The 25,504-nt window shown below is 43.3% G+C and overlaps 2 protein-coding genes across 3 annotated transcripts in view; both read left to right on the top strand.

The window, feature by feature from the left end:
* Positions 1–5,473, top strand: part of RFWD3 (ring finger and WD repeat domain 3) — a 40,875-nt gene extending 35,402 nt beyond the window's left edge. For both annotated transcript variants that reach the window (XM_060000598.1, XM_060000597.1), the window contains exons 12-13: positions 1,071–1,282; positions 2,886–5,473. In XM_060000598.1, the coding sequence (XP_059856581.1) occupies positions 1,071–1,282; positions 2,886–3,029 (356 nt within the window). In that variant the 3' untranslated portion in view covers positions 3,030–5,473. The remainder of the gene's footprint in view (positions 1–1,070; positions 1,283–2,885) is intronic.
* Positions 5,474–18,670: 13,197 nt separating this feature from the next.
* GLG1 (golgi glycoprotein 1) overlaps positions 18,671–25,504 on the top strand; it is a 143,755-nt gene continuing 136,921 nt past the window's right edge. The window contains exon 1 of the mRNA XM_059999262.1: positions 18,671–19,114. Coding sequence (XP_059855245.1) covers positions 18,674–19,114 — 441 coding nt within the window. The 5' untranslated portion in view covers positions 18,671–18,673. The remainder of the gene's footprint in view (positions 19,115–25,504) is intronic.

The raw sequence follows: 25,504 nt of genomic DNA, 5'->3' as shown, positions 1-25,504 counted from the left end.
TTTGGCCAGGTACTCCTTGGAAGTGAATTAGCCACTTTAGGAGCCCCTGTGACTTAAGGCAGTAGTGGAATGAGGAGACCTGCTCTTGAAGCCACTGAGCTACCCTTAGATCAGTTTCATGTTTTCTACTTGCCCCTCATTTCACTTAAAAGAAAGGCCCAGATAAGGGGAGTCATGTAGAGAGCCCAGACTCTAGGCTATTAGCTGTTCTTCCTTATTTGGGGCCAACAAACATAAGTAAAGAGTAGATGGACAACTGTAGTGGCCCAAGCCAGCTGAACTTCTCATGCCCTCCAGAACCAGGACTGCAACCCTCAACTAGCAACTATGCTAAAATTGACAGGTTTTTCCTAGCTGAAAGGTATGAATCTAAATTCCTGATGAGCTATATTGATGGTCAGGCAGATGTTTTGTAAGAGATAGTCATTAAAGTGCCCAGTAACCTTGTACTTTTAAATTTCTGCTAGTTGTGGATTGACCTAAGCATTTTAAGTTTTGTTTGAGCTGAGAAGCTGCTTCAGCAGACTCTTCTTTCCCTTTTGGTTTTAGTCATCTAGGTCCTCTATCTCCAAGGATTTGCTATGACTTTAGAAAGCTTGGGGATCCCATTTTGTTCTCTAGCTTTTGTTTGCCTCCCAGCAGAACCACTTGTATATGTTTCCCCTTCTGTAATAATATGCTTTCACTTTATATGTACAGTTCCGGGGATTATTGGGGTCCTGACTTGGGGAAGGAAAAAGCCTTGTAGTCAGAACCCTTAAGGAAGACAAAAACCCAAACAGAGGTCTGGCCAGTTACAGTGATTTTCGTAAAAAGGCTAGCTCATTCTCAGAATTGTATCCCTCATATACAAAAACCTATCGTAGATAACTTGCTTCATCCTAGCCTAGGGTTCTGAATTTCATTTATGATGTATTATTTTGTTCTTGTTATGTTTGCTCTGTAGCTATTCATGATGGTTTGATAAAATTGTGCCCTTTCCACTCAACTAACTGGTAACCAAGTTCATGTATTTGGTTAATTTCTTTGGACCATCCCCATGGATCAATACTGATTTCTCTGTCTCATAGATAAAAATCACAAAACCTTACGAAGTGTACTCATGGAGATGTCCTATAAGCTGGATAATGCTGGAGAGCCAATCTGTTCCTGCAATTCTGTACAAACATTCCGTGGGGGACCCACTTGCAAACTACTGACCAAAAGTGCCATTTTCCAAAATCCAGAGAATGATGGCAGCATCCTGGTGTGTACTGGGGATGAAATGTCAAATTCTGCCCTGGTGAGTAGTCTGTCAGTTTTTTATACTGACGTATATAAAGCAAAGAGCCAAAGTTCTCCATAATTGCAAGTATCTTCATACGGGTATGTGTGTGGTTGCTTAGTTTATTTTTTACACAAGTCACACTTTATTGATACATACTACTCTATAATTTGCTCTTTCCCATTTAACTTCCTGTTTTGGATATCTTTCCATACCAATATCTTTAGATTGACCTCACTCTTTTTATGTGAGCTCTAGTGTCTCATGGGCCGTATTGTGAACCTTTTAAAAAAAGCGCTACTGAAACCTCTATAAAATAATTAATCAGGCATCAGCTTCATCAATTCAGGATGAATTTACAGTGGAGGGGTCAGCCTGTCACCACCTGAATACACTGATCAACCCTTGCATCACTGTAAATGGGTTAACCAGAAATAATTTGCCTCTTGATGTTAGGCAAAATGAAGCACACGATGCCTTCTGTGTGTTGTCCTTGAACCCATAGAGTAGCACTGTCCAATTATGTCACACGGGTCATGTGAGCACTTGAAAGTAGTTAATGTGAATGAAGAACTTAATTGTAAAATTTTTATGTAATTTAATTTAAATGTAAAGAGCCTTATGTGGCATACTGTATAACACAGGAAACTGCTTAATGCACTGTGGTGACCTAGATGGGAAGGAAATCCAAAAAAGAGGGGATATATGTATATGTATAGCTGATTCATTTTGCTGTACAGTAGAAACTAAAGCAGATGTCTTTTTTTTTTCCTTTGGCTGCATTGGGTCTTCGTTGCTGCACACGGGCTTTTTTCTCTAGTTGTGGCGAGTGGGTGCTACTCTTCATTGCGGTGCGCAGGCTTCTCATTGCAGTGGCTTCTCTTGTTGTGAAGCATGGGCTCTAGGCGCACGGGCTCAGTAGTTGTGGCTCACGGGCTCTAGAGCGCAGACTCAGTAGCTGTGGTACACGGGCTTAGTTGCTCAGCAGCATGTGGGATCTTCCCGGACCAGGGCTCGAACCCGTGTCCTCTGCATTGGCAGGCAGATTCTTAACCACTGCGCCACCAGGGAAGTCCCAAGAAAATGTCTTTTTTTTAGAGATGTATACTTATGTATATAAGGGTAAAATGACATGATGTCAGCAAAGAAAAAAGTAAAATCAATAAAGCATGTATGGTAAAAGCTTAGTAATCTGGGTGATGGATGGCTCATTGTACTATTGTACTTTTTATTACTTTAATCTTTTTTTTCCACAATAAAAAATTTTTTTAAAGGAGAAGAAAGCACCAGTTAGAATATAGGTTCCATGAGGACAGAGACAGGGACTTTTTGCCTTGTTGACCCTTTTTTCCCTAAAAGAGTTCTTGGCACATAGATTGAAGGAGTGAATACTAGGCTTGGTTTTCAGATCTACTCACAGGTAGACTAATTGCTGATTTTAGTAGGTGAGGCCATACGTGACCTGTGTCAGGTGTGTTGGCTTTGTGCAACCTTGTGAAGGTTAGGGACAGTCTGTTTTGCTCCTTGCAGTGCTTTCAAAGTTGTGTGATGATAAAGAATGCAAGTCCCTAGCTGAATTGAAGGGACCTAGCTGACCTTTATCTCTGCTTTTGTTTTTTAGCTGTGGGATGCTGGCAGTGGCTCGTTGCTGCAGGAACTGCAGGCTAATCAGCCTGTCTTGGACATCTGCCCATTTCAGGTGAACCATAACAGCTACTTGGCTACCTTAACGGAGAAGATGGTCCACATCCATAGGTGGGAGTGACCATGGTCTTGAAACTTGTCGGACATGCTGCTGGTTAATGTTAAATGTTTGTTAGCACCTGGCAGCCCTGAGCAAGATCTGTGCTTAATGTCTGTGGCCTAGAACTTTTGGGATTGTGGCAGTGTCCATCAAAAGAGTCAGTGACTGGTACTCCATCACATTATACATTTCTTGGGGGTAAAAGCCTTCATGAATCTTCATTGAGAATCAGTATTTTTGATCGAACTTACAGCTGAACCTTGGAGAGTATCCTCCCAGAAGTCATTTAGGATATGTGTGTGCACCAAGCATTTCCAGAGGATGTGACATCCCACCAGAGTGGTCTTGTCACTTGAGCTATATGACTTGGGAACGTGTATGTTCCTGAAGGGACTAATGGTCTTTCTGATGCTGCTTGGATGCAGCCTGGAGGCAAAAGAATCTTTCGTTGAACACAAGAGGGCACTGTAGAATCTTCCAAAGGATTTGATCTATTTCTGACCTTGCGGGCTGATAACCTTTTAGTAACTTGGTCTCATCCCTACAGAAGTGTGTGGTAGAGCACATCTGGTCTGCTTTGTGGCAGGAACAGTAATGTTCAGGTGTGCAGTGCTGGGATATTGGTAAACCCAGTGATGGTGGTGGCTGATGAGCTGTAGACCCTTCCCTAATGCCGAGTGTATGGAGTTCATCACATTGTGGGAGTCAAGGAACGAGACCAGTTGTTTGAGCAGTGAGGAAGACTCACTTTTTTTTCTAGCCAGCTTAGGATCTCAGGATTGGTTTTATATAAGCCAATGCTTTGAAGGCCACTCTTTGTCTCTCTCACTAGGAAAAGATGAGCCATATGTCAGAGCTCTTACTTGAGTCTCCTAGTTTGAGAGATCAGGAGCAAGGGGCTAATAACCAAGAGAGGCCTACAAAAGAGAAGCTACTCAGACTGCTGTTGAAAGCAAAAAAAGGACTTGTCTTTTCCATTTTGAAAGAGTTTCTCTCTGAACAAAGTCAACCCCTTGGAGTGAGGAGCCATTCTTGAGCGTGTTTAGAATTCCCAGGTTAAATCCTTCCCCCAGGTGAAACTGATGTTTGATTCCAAGTTCCTCTGATTTGCCTCCCTTCCTAACTTTAAAAAAAAGTGTTGTTAGTTAAACAGTTATTCTCAGGAAGATAATAGTGGTTGGAGGCCTATGTGGTTTGCAGGGAGATGCCCACCAGCTTTCATTTCAGCCCTGGATTGTCCAACTTTGGGAGCTGCACTTTTCTCCAATAGAGGGCTCAGTTTATATCTGTTTACTTTGCTAAAGGCTGCTCTTCTAAACTATTGTCCACAACAGAACATGTCTCAAGGTGTGTGCTCCTTGTTCTTGGGAGCAGGATGGCTAACAATGTGATTTTCTTAAATAATTGTAGAAATTTTATCATTTTTATTTTAAAACAGTTCTGACGGTGAACTCCTGAACTGTTTCCAGCATTTCTTACCAGCAAGGGGTTATTGCAGTAGATTTCCCCAGAGTTCCACATTCTAGTTGTGCTTTTAAAGAGTGGCCTCCTATTTAAGGACATCTTTCAAAAAGCCAGTTTCCAGAGCCTGGGAAAGAGCCCCCTTTTCTAAAGGAGGTGTTCCTTTTGATATGTTGATGACTAAGAATGACTACCCAGGCCTAGAGCTTCCGTGGCAGAAAAGGATTTGAATTAAAAAGCAGAGCTCGGGCTTCCCTGGTGGCGCAGTGGTTGAGAGTCCTCCTGCCGATGCAGGGGACACAGGTTCGTGCCCCGGTCTGGGAGGATCCCACATGCCGCGGAGCGGCTTGGCCCGTGAGCCATGACCGCTGAGCCTGCGCGTCCAGAGCCTGTGCTCCGCGACGGGAGAGGCCACAACAGTGAGAGGCCCACGTACCGCAAAAAAAAAAAAAAAAAGCAGAGCTCATCTGGTTTCAGCTGATGATAACAGAGAGAATGCAAGTGGTCAGGCCCTGGCTGCCTTTGTCTTTGGCAGAGGCAGAACCCAGGGCAGGGTTAGGATTTGACTAATGTTGAAGTACACTCAGCTGATGCTGATTAATCCCCCCAAGTGTAGGAACCAAGGGACTTGTATTACTAGGGAAGTTGAAAGAATCTCATGTCTTACCAATCCTTGCATTTCTCTAGTAAATTTAGATGTTTTAGAAGCAAATTCTTGGGGCTGTGACTGATTTCTCCAAAGGAAAAAAACTTTGCCCCTGCCCCCACTCACCTCTGCCTGGCAGGAGAGATTACCTCTGTAGACCCAGACTCTGCCCCACCATGTTCCCTTACCCTGGCTCTAAGGTTGTTTTCCCATTTGAGGGTTTGGAGTTAAGCAGACTCAAAAATATTTTCTTGTTGTATATATCCTTGTACCTGCTTTGAAAACCGGACAATGGGATCTCTTCATGTTCTGTGTTTTATGTTTTAATGTTAATATGAAAATAAAGCATTTACCATGTGTACCTACTCCTGATGTCTTTTGTCTTTTTTTTTTTGGCTGTGTTGGGTCTTAGTTGCAGCACACAGGATCTTCATTGCCATGCACAGGCTTCTCTCTAGTTGTGGAGTGCAGGCTTCTCTTTAGTTGTGGCATGCGGGCTTTCTAATTGTGGTGCTTGGGCTCCAGTGGTAGCCCTAGAGTTGGCCATGACCCCAGTTCCTCTCATGAAGGTGGTATCCTGACGAGGTAGAGAGAGTGACAGTACTTAACATCACTAGGCAAACAATATGCGCCTTCCCTCACCTGAGTCACTTGCTGCCTGAGTCAAGGAAAGGAAACAAATACATTAGCAGATGCTAACATTTGCTTCTCTGATTAAGACCCCTCTCTCTCCCCCCCCAAAAAAAGAGACGTGAAATTCCTTTAGGAACCATAGTTTGTACAACTTGGCAAATTGTTGTAAGGGAGGTTGAACACCCACACTCCAGAATACTGGGTTCTTCTCTCTGGGTCTTACAACCCTAGACAATCTAGGGTTCTCACCCTAGACAATCACTGAGATTTCTGTGACAAACAAGTTCAGATCCCTTAGCTGGATAATTTGGAGTGCCTGGAAGTATGTTATTCCATTTTTCATCCCTTTACTCTTTTTTTTTTTTTTTTTTTTTTTTGCGGTACGCAGTTCCTCTCACTGTTGTGGCCTCTCCCGTTGCGGAGCGCAGGCTCAACGGCCATGGCTCACGGGCCTAGCCACTCCGCGGCATGTGGGATCTTCCCAGACCAGGGCACGAACTCGTGTCCCCTGCATCGGCAGGTGGACTCTCAAACCACTGCGCCACCAAGGGAAGCCCCATCCCTTTACTCTTGTTGGTATTAAGCAACTGCTGTCATTCCAGCTCAGTAGTCATACTGTTTTGTTTCTAAAAATTAAAAAATAATCAGAATAGTTCATTTTAGATTTATAATAACAGCCTACATTTACTGAGTATGTACCTAATGCTGTGGTATACCTTTTATATGAAAGGAACTCTCAGAGAAGTGAAAGAATTTGCCCAGGTGTGGTGGCCATGAACATGAGCCTTTCAGATCTCCGACCAAGGAGGGCATAATTGACTGCTGTTCCAGCTGCTGAGCTCTGAAATCCACTGCTACATCACAGCAAGGCCGCACTTTCCAAGGGTTGCTCCCAGCCAGTGACTGAGGATGGCAGGGATACTAAGGCAGGCCCATTTCTGGGAGACGCTGAATGCCTGACAGGCAACTTTAGCTTGAGGACTCTCCAGTGTTGTTGGCCAAACTTTCTTAGACTTGAACTTCAGTCTAAGTTGTTTCCACGTAACCATCCTTGCTTCCTCCCTCTCTATCTCTGCTTCACATGGGTGAGATCTGTATATTTGCTCTAATTGCCTCATCTCTGTGGAATCATGCAGTATTTGTCTTGTTGTGACTGGCTTATTTCACTTAGCATAATGTCTTCGAAGTTCATCCATGTTGTAGCATGTATCAGAATTTCCTTCCTTTTTAAGACAATGATGTTCCATTGCATGCATAGACCACATTTTGCTTATCCATTCATCTGTCAGTGGACACTTGAGTTGTTTCCACATTTTAGCTATTATGAACAATGTTGCTATGAACATGGGTGTACAAATATCTCTTTGAGACCCTGCTTTCAATTCTTTTGGGTATATACCCAGAAGTGGAATTGTTGAATCGTATGGTAATTCTCTTCTTAATTATTTGAGGAACTGCCATACTGTTTTTCCACAGCAGCTGTGCCATTTTACATTCCCACTAACAGTGCATAAGAGTTTCAGTTTCTCCACATCCTCTTCAACTCTTGTTACTTTCTTTTTTTGGAGGGGGGTTGTTTGTTTGTTTGACGGTAGCCATCTGAATGGTGTGAGGTGGCATCTTATTGTAGTTTTGATTTGTATTTACCTAATGATTAGTGATGTTGAGCATCTTTTCATGTGCTTATTGGCTATTTGTATACCTTCTTTAGAGAAATGTTTATTCAAATCCCTTGCCCACTTTATTTTTTTTTAATTTATTTATTTTATTTATTTATTTTTGGCTGTGTTGGGTCTTTGTTGCTGCGTGTGGGCTTTCTCTAGTTGCGGTGAGTGAGGGCTACTCTTTGTTGTGATGTGTGGGCTTCTCATTGCAGTGGCTTCTCTTGTTGCAGAGCACGGGCTCTAGGTACGTGGGCTTCGGTAATTGTGGCACGTGGGCTCAGTAGTTGTGGCTCGTGGGCTCTAGAGCGCAGGCTCAGTAGTTGTGGCACACGGGCTTAGTTGCTCCACGGCATGTGGGATCTTCTTGGACCAGGGCTCGACCCCATGTCCCCTGCATTGGCAGGCAGATTCTTAACCACTGCGCCACCAGGGAAACCCCCCTTGCCCACTCTTAAATTGGGTTGTTTGGTTATTTGTTGATGCCTAATCCCATTTTGTTTTCTGCTTCCTGCTAGACCTAGATAACACGGGTATGCCAGGAGTGTTCCGGGAAATTTGGTAAGATGGGGATGATTGAGGCCCAAGAATAATAAAGACCAGGTGGCAATGCTTAACTTCCAGAAGCCAGGAGGCCACAATTCCATTATTACCAGCAAGATTGAAGAGCTGACTAAGGGGTCTTGACCCGCAGGGAGTTGGGGAGAGAGTTAATAAAAGACAGCATCCCTAGGGGCAAAATAGACACAGCCAATGAGGGTGCTTTTTTTTTTTTTGCAGTACGCAGGCCTCTCACTGTTGTGGCCTCTCCCACTGCGGAGCACAGGCTCCGGACGCGCAGGCTCAGCGGCCATGGCTCATGGGCCTAGCCGCTCCGCGGCATGTGGGATCTTCCTGGACCGGGGCACGAACCCGTGTCCCCTGCATCGGCAGGCGGACTCTCAACCACTGCACCACCAGGGAAGCCCAATGAGGGTGCTTTTTAACATCTATAAACAAAAAATTCCATAAGAAAGGAGGGGCAGGAGGCTAAAGGTGGTCATCCCCAAAGGTCATACTCCTTTGCTCAGTTTCTAGACCTGAGCCAATTTTCAGATCCAGAGCCCATTGATGAATAAGTAGTTGGGAGCCTAGGAACAAAGACCCTACAACACCATGCCAAGCATATGGTTCCTTCAGTCTTTCCCCACAGAGACTCAATGGCCATTTACTTGGGTGACTATACACTGACAAAAGAGAAATAACCAACTATTTGAGGACTATTGGACATTTGGTCCAAGTTGCCATTGATACTCAGACTAAAAGCATCATCATCGGTCCCTGGCCCCTGGGGACCTGGTACTATAAATGGAGTCCTGGCTAGATTATGGCTCACAGTGGCCCCACTGGTTATGTGGACCCATCCAGTGATCATTTCCCCAGTCCCCAAGTATATAACTGGAAATGATCTAGAATAATCCAGACCTAGAAACACTAGATCATTGTGAAAATGATCTGTAAACATGTGGTGTCTCTGGCCTGTGGGGTAAGAATTACCATTACAGGGACTTCCCTGGTGGCGCAGTGGTTAAGAATCCGCCTGCCAATGCAGGGGACATGGGTTTGATACCTGGTCTGGGAAGATCCCACGTGCCACGGAGCAGCTAAGCCCGTGCACCACAACTACTGAGCCTGTGCTCTGGAGCCCGCGAGCCACAACTACTGAGCCCAGGCGCCACAACTCCTGAGTCCGTGCACCTAGAGCCTGTGCTCCACAACAAGAGAAGCCACTGCAATGAGAAGCCTGCACACCGCAACAAAGAGTAGCCCCCGCTTGTTGCACCTGAAGAAAGCCTGTGCACAGCAATGAAGACCCAACGCAGCCAAAAATAAATTAATTAATTTTAAAAAAATACCATTACAGGAAAGGCCAAATGTAAACCTTGGAAACTGCTCTGCAGTCACTGGCCAGGATAATAAATTAAAAGCAATGTTGGGAATTCCCCAGCAGTCCAGTGGTTAGGACTCAGCACTTTCACTGCCATGGTCTGGGTTCAGTCCCTGATCAGGGAACTAAGATCCTGCAAGACGCGTGGTGTGACCAAGGAAAACAAAAAAAAGCAGTGTCTTACTGGGGGATGGAGGATGGTGGAGATTAGTGCCCCATTAAAACCTACAGGATGCAAGTATGACCCTGAAAGACAGTGGAGAGTGAAAAATACTCCAGTGGGTGGAGCTGCAAGCTGTGCCCTAATCTTTCCACTTTGTATGGAAGAAGTGGTTTAAGGTGAGAATATAAACAGATTCCTGGGCAGGGTCCAGCAGCCTGGTCTGGGATAGTGGCATGTGGTTGGACTATATGGAGAAGGCACAATGTGTAAAGACTTTTTATTACAGGACAATGCACACCAGAACCTCTACCATGGAAGAGGCATTGAACAACCAAGTAGGCAAAATGACTCAACCAATTGACAGCCATCCTTCAGCCACTGTAGACCTGATATGTTGGGCCCACGAATGGAGTGGCCGCGGTGGCAGAGATGGAGGCTACATATGGGCCCAAAGTCTGTCTGGGAGAATGGACTGCCACTTACCAAGGCTGCCTCTTAATGTCCAACCTGTCAGCAACAGAGACCAACACTGAGTCTCTGATATGCCCTTTTCCTAGAGAAGATCAAGTAGCTACTTTGTGGCAAGTCAGATACAATGGGCCTCTTCCTCTTGAAAAGGCCAGCAGTTCTCCCTTATAGGGATAGATATCTATTCTGCGTGTGGATTTAACTTTCTTGCTCTCAGGGCCTCTGCCAGCAGAATGCCAGATTGAGGCACAGATTGCTACACAACATAGCATCTGACCCAGGGGACCCACTGTACAGTGAAGGGATTGCAGAAGTGGATCCATGACCATGGGATCTGTTGGTCTTGTCATATACTATCCCATCCAGAAACAGCCAGCTAATAGCCTACTGATAATGACCTTCTAAAGACATAGCTGAAGCACTAGCTAAGAAGCAACACTGAGAGAATAGGGTGTCATTCTTCAGGATGCAATGTTAAGAGACCTCTGTTGGTGCTGTTTCCCCAGTAGGCAGCATACATGGGTCCAGGAACCAACATGAGGAAACAGGAGTGGCTTCATTTACTGTCACTCCCAGTGACCTGGGTGATTTTGTACTTCCCATCCCAGCAACCTGGGCTCCACATCATTGAAGGTCCTGGGTTCCTACAGGGGTGCACTTTGCCAGAGGACACAGCAAGGGTCCCACCGAACTATAAATTATGGCTGCTACCAGAGCACTTTGAGACCTTGTGCCCAGGGACCAATAGGTGAGAAGAGGAATCACCATATTGGCAGTGGTAACACCCTGATCAACAGGAGCAAGTAGGGCTGCTTGTACATAATGGGAGCAAAGAGAAATATCCAAGTGGTCCACTTGGATGCCTTCTGGTGCTCCGTTGCCTCTCTCTAACTGTGGACAGACATGCAACAATACCACAGCAGGATGAAAAGGTTATTATGCCCACTACCAACACCACACCTGAAATGAAGCCTTGGGTCACATCACCAGGTAAGCCACCAAGACTTCTGAGGTGCTAGCTGAGGGTAAAGGAAATTCAGAATGGAGGAAAAAGAGGATGAGTTCCACTTGCAGCCCTGAGATCACCAGCAATGATGGACATTAGTTTATCTCACTAACCTCCCTCTTCTGAGTTTTTCCCTCTGAAAAAGAGATCCATGGAAACTATAGAGTAGCTGTTCATCAAATTTGTGTAGAGAAATAAATCTGTGGGGCACAAGGGATGGAATATGATGGTCATGAAAATTTGCCTCTCATATGTCCAATTGTGGGGACTGTATGTAATTGGCCAGCTGCTGTGCTCTGAAATCCATCGCTGGGTTCACTCTGAGGCCACACTCCCCAAGGGTTCTTCCAGCCAGTGACTGAGCATGGCAAGAGATGCTAAAGCAGGCCTATTCCTGTGAGGCTTTAATCCTAATAAGTTTCTTCCACAGCGAATCCTGTCTGGAGATTGCTTCTCACAGAACCCAGAATAACCCACCAGGAGGCAAATGGTGGATTAGATAAACCCAGACAGTCCAGGCTGGTTCTTCTAACTACAGTGCTATCCCCAAGGCAGGAAGTACATAGGAGGTGCTCAGAAAAGAACTGCTGAATTATAAATGAATAAATCTAAAAATGGCATGTTGAAAAGGGGTTAATTTTCCTAGGAAGGCTTCAGAAATATTGAGACTTCTGAGCTGAGCATGAAAGGAGAAGAAAACAAAAATTTTAGGAAGAAAGTGTTAGAACTTCATGGGTCAATGTCACATCTACATGATCGTGAAATTTTGGATATGGCAAAGGTCAGGAGGCGCCTGAGGAAAGAGACCACTGATGCAGTCCTGCACTAGAGCAATAGTTGCCGAGGACTGGCAGGGACCAGTGCTGCCTTAGTTGTCAGGAAAGCATATTCCTGGATTCCATAATCAGAAACATTTGAAAATTGCTCCAGGTGATTCAGCTGCACAGTCAAGTTTGGGAAAGCATTCCTGTATTTTGGAAGCTGCCATAGTCCTCAAATGGGGAAGATGGTAAGAAGTCAGGGGAGGAAAGTGCTCTGCCCCATCACTTCTTTTCACCTTGCTTGCCCAAACAATGAGAAGAACAATTAGAGGGCTTCAGGGAAGTCACTTCAGCCACTCAGCGGTGGGAGGAGAAGCTTGGCCAGCTCAGTAAGCCTTCATTGATTGCCCTCTATGTGCCCAACATCATGCTGAGCACTGAGGGTACTTGTGAGGTGGTTGAAGACTCTATTAGCTCTTGCTTGGCGATTAAACCACACCCCGGCTGATACCTCTCCAACAGCTTCCCAATGCACTTAGATTTAAGTAGACTTAAACCTAGTGCAGTTGTTTTCTGTTTATCCTACGTGTTCTTTGTTACTTTATTCCCACCTTGTTGCCTTCTTTTGGATTAATCAAATGCTTTACACTTACACATTCTTGTAGTATTCTTTTAGTGTTTATCCTAGACTCCAGGGCCTAGCAGTTACAATCTGCATTCTTCTTTATATGCTATGGGAGTCATATATTTCACTGTTACATATGTTAAAAATCTCTCATTATCGTTGTTTAAAACAATATTAATTGTCCACATATTTACCCTTTCAGTGCTCTTTATTCCTTCCTGCAGTCCTATGCTTCCATCTGGGATCATTTTCCTTCAGCCTAGAGTAGTGCAGACCATCTAGCAATGAATTACCTCACTCTCTCAGCTTTAGTTTGTCTGCAAATGCCTTTTTTAACTATTTAATTTATTTATTTAAATTTATTTATTTGTTTATTTATCTTTGGCTGCATTGGGTCTTCGTTGCTGCACGCGGGCTTTCTCTAGTTGTGGTGAGCGGGGGCTACTCTTCGCCGCAGTGTGCAGGCTTCTCATGGCAGTGTCTTCTCTTGTCGCAGAGCACAGGCTCTAGGCGCGCGGGCTTCAGTAGTTGTGGCATGCGGGCTCAGTAGTTGTGGCTCGCGGGCTCTAGAGCACAGGCTCAGTAGTTGTGGCACACAGGCTTAGTTGCTCCGCAGCATGTGGGATCTTCCCAGACCAGAGCTTGAACCCATGCCCCTGCACTGGCAGGCAGATTCTTAACCACTGCGCCACCAGAGAAGTCCCTGCAAATGTCTTTATTTCACCTTTTTTGAATGGATCTAATTACATTTTTTAAAACTTACTGAAGGGCCTCCCTGGTGGCGCAGTGGTTGAGAATCCGCCTGCTGATGCAGGGGACACGGGTTCGTGCCCCGGTCCGGGAAGATCCCACGTGCCGCGGAGCAGCTGGGCCCGTGAGCCATGACCGCTGAGCCTGTGCGTCCGGAGCCTGTGCTCCGCAATGGGAGAGGCCACAACAGTGAGAGGCCCGCGTACCGCAAAAAAAAAACCAAAAAAACAAAAACTTACTGAGATCAAATTCATGTAACATAAACTCCACTATTTTAACAATTTTAAGTGCACAGTTCAGTGGTTTTTAGTATAATCACAATGTTTTGATTGTGATTATCTGATTCATCACTATTATCTGATTCCAGAATATTTCCATCATTCCCAAAGAAATCCCATACTTCTCAGTTCTCCCCTCCTCCCATCTCCTGGAAACCATTAATCTACTTCTGTCTCTATGGATTTGCCTTTTCTGGATATTTCATATGAATGTAATCCTACAACTGGTGGCTTTTTGTCTCTGGTTTCTTTCACTTAGTATTATGTTTTCAAGGTTCATCCATGTTGTAGCGTGTTATCAGTACTTCATTACATTTTTTTCTTTTTTGGCTGTGCCTCGCAGCATGTGGGATCTTAGTTCCCCAACCAGGGATGGAACCTGTGCCCCCTGCAGTGGAAGCACAGAGTCTTTAACCACTGGACCACCAGGGAAGTCCCTAGTACTTCATTTTTTTTTTTTTTTCCTAGTACTTCATTTTTGAAGTACAATTTCCCTGGGTGTAGAATTCTAGGTTAGCAACATTTTTTTTTCTTTTGGTATTTAAATTATGTCATTCTACTGTTTTCTGGCTTTCATAGTTTCTTAATGAAAAATCAGATATGCCTGTTATTGGTCCTTTGAAGATAATGCATCTTTGTCTGCTTTTAAGATTTTCTCTTTCTCTCTTTGATTGTCACCAGTTTTACAATGACATGCCAAGGCTGTCTATGAACCAGGACGTGGGCTCTCACTGGACACTGAATCTGCCAGCACCTTGATCTTGGCCTTCCCAGCCTCTAGAACTATGAGAAATAAATTTCCATTGTTTATAAGCTATCCCATCTATGGTATTCTGTTTTGGGTTTTTTTTTTTAGTTTTTTAAATCTTTTTTTTTGGCCGTACCACCTGGCTTGCGGGATCTTAGTTCCCCAACCAGGGATTGAACCCGTGCCCCCTGCAGTGGAAGCATGGAGTCCTAACCACTGGACCACCAGGGAATTCCCTATAGTATTCTGTTAAAGCAACCCACACAGACTAAGATATCCAGACTGCTGTTTATGTTATCTAATGAATTTTAGTTCAGTTCTTGAATGTCCATTTGATTATTTGTATAGAATCCAATTTTCTGTTGAAATTCTCTATTTTCACCTATTTTATCTATCTTTTATTTTCTATAGTATACCAGTCACAGTTATTTTAAAGTCCCCATCTGATGAGTCCAATATCTGAATCATATGGAGTTTTTGCTGACTTTTTGTTTTCGGTTATTTAGTTTAGCTTAGTTCAGCTTTGTTTTGTTTTTAGCATGCCTCATAATGTTTGATTCAAAGCTGGACCATGCAGATTAAAAATTATAGAAGCTCTGGATGGTATTAATCTTTCTCCAAAAAGGTTAATTTTTCTTCTTATAGACAGAGTACTGGAGGCTCACCTTGTCCCCACTGAGGCATGTTTTAAGCTTTATTAGGGTTGGCCCATTGTAGTTTTGTCTTTTCTTCTAGGGCAAGGTCCTTACCCCTGGGGTGTTGTCCTTCCTCCTGCAATATGGCCTTTGTTCCTAGGGTGTAACACTTCTGAGGCCTCAGTTAAAAGCCAGGGGTGTTTACCAAGGCCTCTACACCTCAGCAGGGTCCAAGCTCCAAGCTGAAATCTCTCTCAATTTATTGCTCTCTCAGCTATTGTTTTCTTCAGGATTTGTTGGAGTCTGACTCTGTGCATGCACAGCTTAGGAGTCAGTCAGCCACTTGAGAGAAATTTGTTCACAGATTTTTCGCTTTTTCTCGGTGGTTTCCTTCTCTCCAGTATTTTGACCCTTAAGTCCCAGCCACTTAGAGGATTCTGAACTCCTACCTGTACATTTTCAGCCCAATAAGATTACTGCTTTCTGCAAGGGCTCAATTCTTCTGGGCCACAATTTGGACAGTCCCCTCAGAAAAAAATCTGGGCTGGAGCTTCCCTGTGTACTTCTCTTTTCTCAAAGATTGTAGCCCCCCATTTCCTCACTGTATTAGTTACTTTCTAACCCCTCAAAAGATATTTTATATATTTTATCTAGTTTTTATGGTTTTATTTCAGCGTAAATACAAATTTGTATTTGTACTCGTATTTGGGATCAGAATCCTCCCCAGTTTCATGTATATATAGGGCCTGCAGGGCCTTATATGATCTGGCCCTTGATGGGTTCTCTGACTCCTTCTTCTAGTCCCCTCTTTCCTCATTTCAATGCAGCCACATAGGCCTTCAGTCTGAATGCTTATTCCCTTGTCTTGAACTTGCACTTGTCATTAACCTTTGCTTTTGGAACTCTTTTGTTATGGTCTAAATGTTTTTGTCCCCTCTAAATTCATATGTTAAAATCCTAATGCCCACTGTGATGGTATTAGGAGATGGGGCCTTTGGAGGTGCTTAGATCATGAGAGTAGAACCCTCATGAATGAGATTAGTGTTCTTATAAAAGAGATCCCACAAAGCTCCCAGCTCCTTCCGCCCTGTGAGGACACAGTTAGAAGTTGGCTGTCTGCAACCCATAAGAGGGCCTTTGCCAAAACCTGACCATGCTACCACCCTGATCTTGGACTTCTAGCCTCCAGAACTGTGAGAAATAAGTTTCTGTTGTTTATAAGCCACCCAGTGTGTGCTATTTTGTTATAGAAGTCTGAACAGACTAAGTATCTTTAGATCTGCCCCTCCCTTTTTTTTTTTTTTACAAATTTATGCCAATTCACTCTTAATGATCACTAGCTGCCTTTATATAAAATCTCCTCCCCACCCCAGTCATCCCATTTATCTTTTCTTTCTTTATTTATTTTAAAAAATATTTATTTATTTATTTGGCTGTGCCGGGTCTTAGTTGTGGCATGTGGGATCTTCATTGCAGCATGTGAGATCTTTAGTTGCAGCATGCAAACTCTTAGTTGTGTCATGTGGGAGCTAGATCCCTAACCAGGGATCGAACCCGGGCCCTCTGCATTGGGAGTGCAGAGTCTTAGCCACTGGACCACCAGCGAAGTCCCTGTCTTTTATTTTCTTCATAGTACTTATACTATCTGAAATTATCTTGCTCTTTATTCACTATCTTACTGTTTATCTCTCATATAAGCCAGTTCTTGAGCAATGCGTGACATATTAAAAAAAAATGCTCAACACATATCTATTGGATGAGTTACGGAAGTGAGGATCAAGAAACAAAGGGTACAGTAAAGGGTAAAATGAATTCCTAGTTTGTGATAGAGACAGTCTGTTTTTATTGAAAAGTCACTGAGTCCAGGCGACCCAGGTCAGGTCAACCCTCTTCTCACTGGCCTGTGGGTTTGTGTTTTCTGTAAAGTCTGACTTCCCTGACACAGCCTGAGCTGGCCAGGTTCCCAGATTTCTCTCAGTTTCTTGCTTGTTGGTCACTGTGATTTCAGGATAGGCACATACACTCGTCCCTATCTCCAGAGGCAGTCTGTGGCCGGGTCTAGGGTTTCCTCACTGCAGGCTGTGAGATGGGTAACTGCTGGCTTCTCTTAGCAGATTGTCAATTTCTGGCCTTAAACTGGCTTAAAAAATAAACTCCCACTTGTTGTCTGCACACATGGAGACCCATCATTGAAAATTAATGACCCTTATCCAGTGGTTAGGACTCTGTGCTTTCACTGCTGAGGGCCTGGGTTCAATCCCTAGTCGGAGAACTAAGGTCACACAAGCTACATGGCATGGCCAAAAAAAATTAATTAATTAAACAATTAAAAAAATTAATGACCCTAAGTGACTTTTCAAGAACTTCAGGTCTGAGATTTACCTATGCCACATATCTGTTAAGGAACATGTACATTTATCTGTTCTACCCTGGGCTGTCTTGGTCAATGCTCAAGGTTGGCAGCAGCCTTAGCACCACATTATGGCAGTAGCAGGAGTGAGTTTTGGTAGAGATGTCAACATGTCCTCATTCCTAGAGATAGAGGCCTGTGTCAGCCACAGTGGGCAGTTTGTACCCCTAAAATATTCTCAGTCTCAGGGGTTCCTTATGAGGCTCATGAGCCCCCACCCGACCTCTCAGGTTCTAGCTATGTCTGGTCTTCACTGCCCATTTGTGGGTCAGGACAGCAGAAGCTGCATTTTTGAACACGGATGACCAGTGGGGATCACATGTCCCAAGCTGCCCTCACTCCCCAACATGGTATACTGGCAGAGTGGGATAAAAGTGCACCACGCCAACTGAGAGGCCAGGGGTTCTGGTCCCAGGCTGGCAAAGTTCATCCTGGGCAGGACATTTAACCCTGCTGTGCAGAACTGTTACCATCTCTGCCATTCTTCAGGTGAGTGAGAACCCAACTCAGGCCTGATGCATGGCTCAGATGACACAATAGATGCGAAGATGCTTTAGGAAGATAACATCTCTCCTATGGAAAAGGAGGGGACACTGGTGTTAAGTGAAACAACCATCCCTGCCTGTAGTGCTTGCTGAAGATGCTGCATGCAGGTCAGCAAGACAGTTATGAGGCACAGACTTAACCTGAGGCCTCAAAGACATGTTTTGTTATTTTCTTTCCCTCCTTGAAACATGAGTTTAAATTCTGGCTTAAAATCTGGCTCACATGCAAAGGGCTTCCCAGTTTATTCATAATACTGGCTATAACTTTTTTAATTCCCTATTGTGGGCCAGGCACTATTATTTCTAATCTTCACAATTATACATTAGAGCTCCTCCTTTTCTTTCTCAGACGAGAAAAATGAGGGTCAGAGAAGTTAAAGGACTTGCCTACTCTGCCGAAGAGCAAGGAATATAACAGGCTCTTTTCTTATTCTGGAACCAGTGCTTCTAACCCTGATTCAATGCTGCCTCCTTTTCTGGGTAAGAGAGGCTTTTGGGGCTGGTGGAAGGAAGCAAGGAGAAATGCAAGAAGAGGTTCTTAGATGCCGGAATACACCTGATCGTGTAAAGTTCACCTCTACACATAAAGTTTTTATTTCAAGTCATTGAACGGATGACATACTCTACCGGCCATCTTGGTTGTGGCAATCCCAATCCTTTTTTATTTTTCTGTGACGACAACCAAGGGAATTAGGCAAAGCTGCCCTACCCAGATATCTTAAGGCGCACCAGGAACGCCCCCGGCAAAGAGCGCAGCTTTCCCGCCCGCCGAGGTCCGGGGCGTGGGCCATTCGGAGCTCGGCCACTCCCGGGCTTTGCTCCCAGCTGGCGGGTCTGCGCCGGCAGGAGAAGGGATCGGATGGACCCCGCCGGGCCCCGCCCGACTCCCCGCCCCCTCATTTAAATACGCTGCGCCGGCGGGTGCGTCGAGCTCGCCGCGGACTCAAGATGGCGGCGTGTGGACGTGTACGGAGGATGTTCCGCTTGTCGGCGGCGCTGCAGCTACTGCTGCTCGCGGCGGCCGGGGCCGACAAACTCCAGGGCCAGGGAGGCCACAGCCCAGGCCAGGGCCCGGGGGCCAACCTTCTGCCCCTCGGAGGGCAACCTGGAGGCGGCGCTCTAGGGGGTCAGCTCCAGCTGCCTCAGTCATCTCAGTTGCAGCAGCAGCAGCAGCAGCAGCAGCAGCAACAACCGCCTCAGCAGCCGCAGCCGCCTTTCCCGGCGGGTGGGTCTCCGGCCCGGCGGGGCGGATCAGGGCCTGGCGGGGCTGGCGGGGGCTGGAAGCTGGCGGAGGAAGAGTCCTGCAGGGAGGACGTGACCCGTGTGTGTCCCAAGCATACCTGGAGCAACAACCTGGCGGTGCTGGAGTGCTTGCAGGACGTGAGGGAGGTGAGGAGGCAGGACGGGGCCGGGAGGTCCAGGCCTGCTGCGGGCCCGAGGGTGTCGCCGGCCTTGGAAGCCGCTGACGACGGTCTGCTGCCTCTCTCTCTTCCTCTGAGCTGCGCTCGCTCCTTCCCTCTCTGCCCCTCGCTCCCCGGCGCATTCCAAGAAGGGGACCCCACCCCCACCTTTCATTACCTCTGGGTGCGGGGGTCTGGGACGCAGACCCCAGCTCCCGGCTGCAGTCGGCGAAGGCCCAGAGCGTGTTTATATTTGCTCCGGTCTTTTGTGTGATGCTGTAAGCGCGGTGGCTCCTCGGTGAAAACCTGTTTAGGATTTTGCCATCCGTTTCGACTTGGATAATTTGTAGCAACCCTTTTAAACATGAAAAATGGTTGGCGTACTTCAGCTGTTAAAGAATGCCCAGCTGTTTATTGGCAGTAGATAATGTTTGTTTAGGTAACTGGTTCTATTCTGATGTGTATTGTAGACAGCAACCGGATTTACTGTCTTTACCCTATTCTTTTGTAATTCAAAAATTCCTATTATTTACCAGCTGCTGAAAGTAATATATGCTTTTTTTTTCCCTTCTTTTTCTTCTTCATTTCTTTTGGTCAATTTGTAATGAATCTCAAGTGTAAGCTGTTACTTCAAGTGATTTAGAGTCCCAGAGCTTGAAAAGTTGGGGCAGTATTTGAAGATGGATTGTGGGGTCTTTGCCTTTCTGACGTCTGAATATGATTTTAACAGTACCTTTTAATGCAGTCTAGGTTTGATGTTGTTTGATGTGATTCAGTTAAGTAACAGAGAATTTCTTCTCTGGATTTAATGCTGCAGACTTAAGTGCATTTTTGACAGTTACCAAAGTTTGGGAGCAAATTTGGTAGGGATACTTTTTTTGTAAGGTTTAGGTGTATAGAATTAGGCCCAAAGGTTGACAGGTAGAATAAAGCCACCGCTGGATACAATTTTATTTGGGAAGTTGTTAAGAGAATTTTCTAAGGTGTTCATGGTCATAGGAAAACCACTGGCTTGTTGAAAAATGCTAGTCTTGGCAGGTTTTTTCCCCCTCATCCCCCTGTGATATTTGCTCTGGTATTCCACACAGAGTAATTCACAGGAGGAAAAGATATACATGCTCAGGAGACAGCGAGAAGGGAAATTTCTAGAGCCACCAGAAATGTGGGGCCTTAGATGACTTATCTACAATTTGAAAACTAGGAAGATAATCCCTTGTTATTCTTTATTCTGCAACTACTCCTCTAGTCGATAACAGCTATGATTCTTAATTCTGTCAAGCTTCCTGAAATTTTCTATTTGGCCTTCAAGGATATATAATAGATGCTGTTCTCTCAAACTAGGATCCTAATATTGAAGGCCAAACATTTGGTTAAGCAGTTTGTGGTAGAAACAGGATGTTATTAGCGAAAGTGGCAAAAAGTGGCCCATTTAAGGAATACATGTCTCCTTACGTGCATTAGGGACATTTGGAAACAGTCACTCACAGGAGCAGTCTTCCTTTGTCATGCATGTAGAAGTGTGTAGCAGCATATATAATCTGTAAATAACTTAGCTTTGACCACTTTTGGAGTCTTTTTAATTTGGTAGGTACTATCTTTCTTGCATTAGTTAGTGTAAAGATCCTGGCCTGAAAATGTAGTCCCTGCTCCACCTTTCACTGTAAGATTCTCAGCAAGGGTATTCTTTTGGTAACTACATTTTTCTTCCTTTATAAGGATTTAAACTCTTTGAAGGTAGTTACTAGGTCCTGTATTTCCTTTGTAACTTTTCAGAGTACCTAATTCAGTGCTGAGACTCAGTGAATAGTGTTGACTGATTGAAGGTGAGTAAGCTAATGGAGCCCGTTTTATGCTCTAGAGAAAGAAAAGGTGTCATGTAAATTGGAAGAGGCAGTTTGGGGGGGGGCAGGGGTTTCCAAATTTCCAATTTAATTAATTTTCCTCCAATTTTATATACATAAAAATTGAAAGAATAGTATCATGAACAGCTGTGTATATTCTTTAGGAGGTGGAGCTATTTTTAAACTACTTCTTTTTTTCCTTTAAAGACAGCAAAAAGAAATTTTATTCCACTCAGAGAATTAGTTAAATCTCAATTATGTGTTTGAAAGAGCATAACGATTAAAAAAGTAAACTAGCTAGGCACATTTGAAGTGAAAGTGTGGAATATGTTTTGTATGTGCTTTTTGGTAAGTAGGACAGTTTGATAGGAAAGTAGACATTTGTGCTTCTTTATCCCTTTGGATACATATTTGGGGAAGATTGTTCTCTGTGTTCTTGCTATTAGAATTATGAAAAGACAAAGCATGTGAGTATTTAAATGGTAGTATAGTAAACCACATTTTTATTTTGAAACAACGGGTAGGTTAAGTCTTAAGTTCAGATATTTTAAGGTTCTCTTTAGTGTTCAAAGTTATGTACTAATTCACTTAGAGAATCTATATGAAGGTATTTATACTTACCTTTAAATAATTTCAGTGGATACTTTCCGTTTGTCTAATGCATCATATGCCACCAAATTAAAATTTTATGTGTGAACTATATTGAAACTGTACATAGACTAAGATTAGCTCACAGCTTTTTCTCCTTTTGGCCACTATTTTAAGGTTATATGTTGTGGGGGATTCTTTTTTTAACTCTGTCAGCTGAGTCATACTTTTTAAAAGGTGAAGTATACCCAGCGAGTCCCCTGTTACATAGTGGGTATATTAGCAGTAATGATGGATAGTAGTCCTGGTTACGTGTGTGTGTATGTATATTAGTTAGTAGTAGTTCTAGTCATAAGAATATATAACTAGAAGGTATAAGGGTAAAAAGGAAAAATACATCCTGGGCTGTTCTACCAGGTGGAGAAGTAATACCCAAAGTATTACTGTCTAGTATTTGATAAAGAGATAAGACATGCTTTATGTTGAGAGTAATTTTAAAATAGTTTACATATTTTTGGCTGAAATGACCAACAGTATCTTTTTCATTTTTTTAAAAAATAGATTTATTTATTTATTTTTGGCTGTGTTGGGTGTTCGTTGCTTCATGCGGGCTTTCTGTAGTTGCGGCCAGCGGGAGCTACTCTTCGTTGTGGTGCACGGACATCTCATTGTGGTGGCTTATGTTGTTGCAGAGCATGGGCTTTAGGTGTGCGGTCTTCAGTAGTTGTGGCGCACATGCTCAGTAGTTGTGGCGCACGGGCTTAGTTGCTCCGCGGCATGTGGGATCTTCCTGGACCAGGGCTCAAACCTGTGTCCCCTGCATTGGCAGGCAGATTCTTAACCACTGTGCCACCAGGGAAGTCTCGACCAATAGTATCTTGTGTTTAGAAGTTGCAGATGGAGATGTTGTTTCTTTAGAAGTTTATTAGTGATGTGCATAGTTTTTCTTAGGTTGTTTTTTTTTGTTTGATTTAAAAAAAGAAACAAAAAACTTTCTAATATGGAAAATTTCAAACATAAACACAAATAGAATGGTATGATGACTCCCCACATACGCATCACACAGCTTCAGCTATCCTCACTTTTTTTTTTTAATCACACGGGTTAGGAGAATGTATATTTTAAAGCAAGTTCCAAACACTGTCATTTCTGTTATAAATACTTCAGTGTGAGTCTCTGATAAGGACTTAAAAAAAAAAACCAGAATCTAATTGTTATTTTTTAGTATTTGAAAGCATTGTGAGTATTTTTTCTGAATTTCTTGGTACTTTGTCTTGATATATCAGTTTCAGGTTATAAATTTGTGACCACTATCTCTAAACTATGCACAGAGTGAATGCTTTGTAAATATTTATTTTAGATGGCCTATTTTACATATTGAACAGGAATTAATATTTCAACATTACAAACTTACTTTCAAACTCATAGGTGAACATTTTCTTATTCTATTCTTAGCCTTTCTCTTAACTGTACGTATCCTAAGATAGTATGCCATAATGTCCGTATTATCGCATTTATCCTGTGAGGTGAATAGTGTTATTATCTTAGTTGAGAAACAGGCTCAGATAGATGAAGTAATTTGTCCAGTGTTATATCCTAAGTTGTAGGGGTGGTATTCAGCAAGTTCTCTTTGACTTCAAAGATTGTATTCTTTCTAATCTGCCATGGATGGTTGCAGCTAGGGAAATTAGTATGTGGCTGTTGAGAACACCAGGGGTTCATAAGTGCACACAAAAGGAGAAGAGTCACCTGGAATTAGAATCTTCTTTTCTTCACTACCAAGAACAACTGGGTAGGAGCAGCATCTTTGCATTGGAGTATTGTCGATTTCTCAGGTGGATAGACTGGCATTATTAGACAAAGCTAATTTAATTACTAGTCTGAGTCCATTACAAGTAGAGTTTCTGCTTCATGAAAAGATTTTCAGATTTTCAGAATTCACCTTAAGCAGAATTTGTACTGGTATAATGGAAGAATTTAGATATATTCCCCTACTATTTGTATTGAATCAATGGAACACCACAAAGAGTAAACTAGGACTAGAGCTGGCACTGCCATTAACTAATTCTATGACTGTGAGCAAGTCAGTTTACCACTCGAGTCTCAGTTTCCTCATGTGTTAAATGAGAGGCTTGGGAAATAGTACAATTTACAATTTCTAAGATTCCTATTATTTAACCTTTATGAGTTGTTTCCTGTGTATATTCCTGTATGTATGTATTTTATAGTTTCTAGGATTTATATATGTGACATCTCCTGGTTCCTTATTCATTCACGGGTGAAATAGTGAAATGGATAATGCAAACAGCAGTTAATCCAAACATCGTTTGGCTTTAGGATACATTATGATTGTTTTGTTTGAGCCAATATGGAATTTCCTCCTATGCTGACTCTCAGTGGTTGGAAGCAGTCTAACCACATAATCAAGGCATTATTTTATTTTTTATTTTTTATTTTTTGCGGTACGCGGGCCTCTCACTGCTGTGGCCTCTCCCGTTGCGGAGCACAGGCTCCAGACACGCAGGCTCAGCGGCCATGGCTCACGGGCCCAGCCGCCTCGCGGCATGTGGGATCTTCCCGGACCGGGGCACGAACCCGTGTCCCCTGCATCCGCAGGCGGACTCTCAACCACTGCGCCACCGGGGAAGCCCCTCAAGGCATTATTGATCCCCTATTATGCACTTATCATTGTGGAAGAACACTAGTACTTTAAGACACTACCATTGCTTACAGTTGGTTTGATAAATGGGATTGTGCTCAAGAAACAGTTATATAAGAGAGTGTTCATCACTTGGTGTCACACAGACAAGTAAATTCTTTAGGGCGATGAAAAGAGTACAAAATTAGGATTTAGACTTGGATGGAACTCCGCTCTGCTACTCTTGGCTTAAAAATCTTATCACTTTTTTTTTACCCTTAAGTAGGGACAGTTCAGCCCTGTTGTAAGTGAAGATACACATGAGTTCTTGAGTTTGATGTGCTAGTTGTATTTTTCTTTTTTATGTTAAACAAAATATGTTACCATTAAAGTAGGCAGTACTAACACATACCACCAGAAATCATCTTGCTTATCACTTATGGTACATGCTTTGGAACATTCTAAGAGTGGATTATCGCTTAAGATCCTTCCAGCTCTGGTACTTTGTGATTCTGTCATCTGTAGAAATACAAAACATTGCAAGGGAATCATAAGCACAAGTGAAAAGGGAAGATGCTTTGAGAAATTAAGGGGGCTGTACTGACTGTACTGAAGTAGAGAGTTTGCGAATTTTTTCAGAGTCCAGGTTATAAAGGGTCTTGCATACACCACTGTCTTATTCTCCAACTAAAGCCCAGAAATGGAATGTGTTTTTATCCCTGAGATAAAAATATTCCCCCAGATAAGTGAGTTACCTGTAAAATAGCACTGTCACTTATGGAAGGAACTTTTTAAGAAGCCTCTTGATAAGACTGCTTTACAGTATATAGTTGCTGAATAATTTCATTGCTCTTTGGAAGAAAATAAAATACTCGATCAGTCCAAGAGATAAGATGATACGTTTCTCCTAATGTATTCAAAACAAATTTCATCAGCAACAATCCTCCCAAAAAACTTCTCCTGCTTATATGAGAAATGTATGTAGTATTTTAAAAAGAAGCAGTTAAAATGGCTTGTAGGATGTCATGCAAATTAATTTTTCTTCCTTCAGCAAACATTTATTGAATAAATACTGTGTACAAGACACTGTGCTTAGTGTTAAAGGTTACAAATATTGATTATAGCTAGCATTTATCGAGGGCTTTTTGTGTGCCCTGCCCTAAGGGACCAGATGTTCTCTAGGTGTTATATCTCATTTAATCCTATGAGAGATATATCATTAGTATTATTTTAATTATTACTATTTTTTAAATGAGGGAACTCCCTCAGGGCCAGTAAGTAGTGGAATTGATATTTGAAAGCAAGTCTGTCC

Source organism: Delphinus delphis, chromosome 20 (assembly GCF_949987515.2).
Source record: "Delphinus delphis chromosome 20, mDelDel1.2, whole genome shotgun sequence".
Classification (NCBI taxonomy): domain Eukaryota; kingdom Metazoa; phylum Chordata; class Mammalia; order Artiodactyla; family Delphinidae; genus Delphinus; species Delphinus delphis.
Note: the sequence above shows the minus strand (reverse complement) of the source record. Positions and strands in the feature narration are given on the sequence as shown.